We start from the raw sequence: 1,552 nt of genomic DNA, 5'->3' as shown, positions 1-1,552 counted from the left end.
TTTCCAGCTCTATTATTCTATGTTCTTTGCTCCCTTCCCTCGAGTTGCAGCTCCTTTGGGGACTTCCTGGAGCAGCTCCCAGGTCGCCTGGGCTCAGCAGTGCAGAAAAGCCCACAGGCAGCCCAAGCCCTGACCCAGACTGATCCCTTCCTTCCCTTCCTCCTTCCCTTCCTTCCCTCCCTCCCTTCTTTTTCCTCTCCCTCTGCTTTCCTTCCTTCCTCCTCCTTTCCTTCCTTCCCTTCTCTCTCCCTCTCCCTCTGCTTTCCTTCCTTCCTTCCTCCTTTCCTTCCTTCCTTCCTTCCTCCTCCTTTCCTTTCTTCCCTTCTCTCTCCCTCTCCCTCTGCTTTCCTTCCTTCCTTCCTCCTTTCCTTCCTTCTTCCTTCCTTCCTTCTCCTTTCCTTCCTTCCCTTCTCTCTCCCTCTCCCTCTGCTTTCCTTCCTTCCTTCCTCCTTTCCTTCCTTCCTTCCTTCCTCCTCCTTTCCTTCCTTCCCTTCTCTCTCCCTCTCCCTCTGCTTTCCTTCCTTCCTTCCTCCTTTCCTTCCTTCCTTCCTTCCTCCTCCTTTCCTTCCTTCCCTTCTCTCTCCCTCTCCCTCTGCTTTCCTTCCTTCCTTCCTCCTTTCCTTCCTTCCTTCCTTCCTCCTCCTTTCCTTTCTTCCCTTCTCTCTCCCTCTCCCTCTGCTTTCCTTCCTTCCTTCCTCCTTTCCTTCCTTCCTCCTTCCTTCCTTCCTCCTCCTTTCCTTCCTTCCCTTCTCTCTCCCTCTCCCTCTGCTTTCCTTCCTTCCTTCCTTCCTTCCTTCCTTCCTTCCTTCCTTCCTTCCTTCCTTCCTTCCTCCCTCTCTCCCTCCTTTCCTCCCTCCTTCCTTCCCTCCTCCCTCTGCTTTCCTTCCTTCCTTCCACCCCTCCCCTTTCTCCCTCCTCCCTCTCTCCCCTTCCTATCTTCTTCCCTCCCTCCCTCCCTCTCCTTTCTCTTTCTCTCTCCCTCCCCTCTCCCAAGGACTCCCCCACATACCGTTTCAGAGGAAGAGCCCGTCCGCCAGCCCAAGGGATGGGTTGGACCCCCCTGCCCCTTCGGCTGGGCCTGGCAGGTGATGCACAGCCCCTCCCTGGCCCTGACAGGCCCCCTGCCCCCTCCCTCCCTTTGGGGCGAGCCCAGGCAAAGCAGCTGGCAAAGCCCCCTCCCCCAAGGCAGCTCCAGGGCCTGCCAGGTTCCCCGTTTTGGGAGCAGCTGGTAATTCCCCTCCCCTGAACCGTCCCCCGCCCTCACCTGCCCTTCATCCCGGTTACCTGTGGAGCCCTGGTCCATTCCTGCTTCCGGGGTCTCCCGGAGTCCAGCTCTCCCCAAAGGAGGGGTCAACCTGCAGAGAAAGCACACCGGAGATGAAAAAAACCGGTTGGTGGCATGGATGATCTGCTTAGTGACCGGCAGGATTTTGTGACCCTAAATCCAGGCTGGATTAGGGTGGTAACTTGAGGGCCGCCTGCCTCGACTCTTCCCATCGCAGCCTCAGACCCGGAAAGGAGGAACTGAGGTTGATCAGCAGCTGCCTGTGAG

The 1,552-nt window shown here is 57.5% G+C and overlaps 1 protein-coding gene across 1 annotated transcript in view; it reads right to left on the bottom strand.

The window, feature by feature from the left end:
- LOC113451111 (extracellular calcium-sensing receptor-like) overlaps positions 1-1,552 on the bottom strand; it is a 35,624-nt gene that overhangs the window by 32,819 nt on the left and 1,253 nt on the right. The window contains exon 2 of the mRNA XM_087935876.1: positions 1,265-1,355. Coding sequence (XP_087792002.1) covers positions 1,265-1,355 — 91 coding nt within the window. The remainder of the gene's footprint in view (positions 1-1,264; positions 1,356-1,552) is intronic.

This window comes from Pseudonaja textilis, chromosome 1 (assembly GCF_049901715.1).
Source record: "Pseudonaja textilis isolate UNSWEBS1 chromosome 1, rPseTex1.2, whole genome shotgun sequence".
NCBI lineage: Eukaryota > Metazoa > Chordata > Lepidosauria > Squamata > Elapidae > Pseudonaja > Pseudonaja textilis.
The sequence above is the reverse complement of the archived record's forward strand: the minus strand, read 5'-3'. Positions and strand labels throughout refer to the sequence as shown.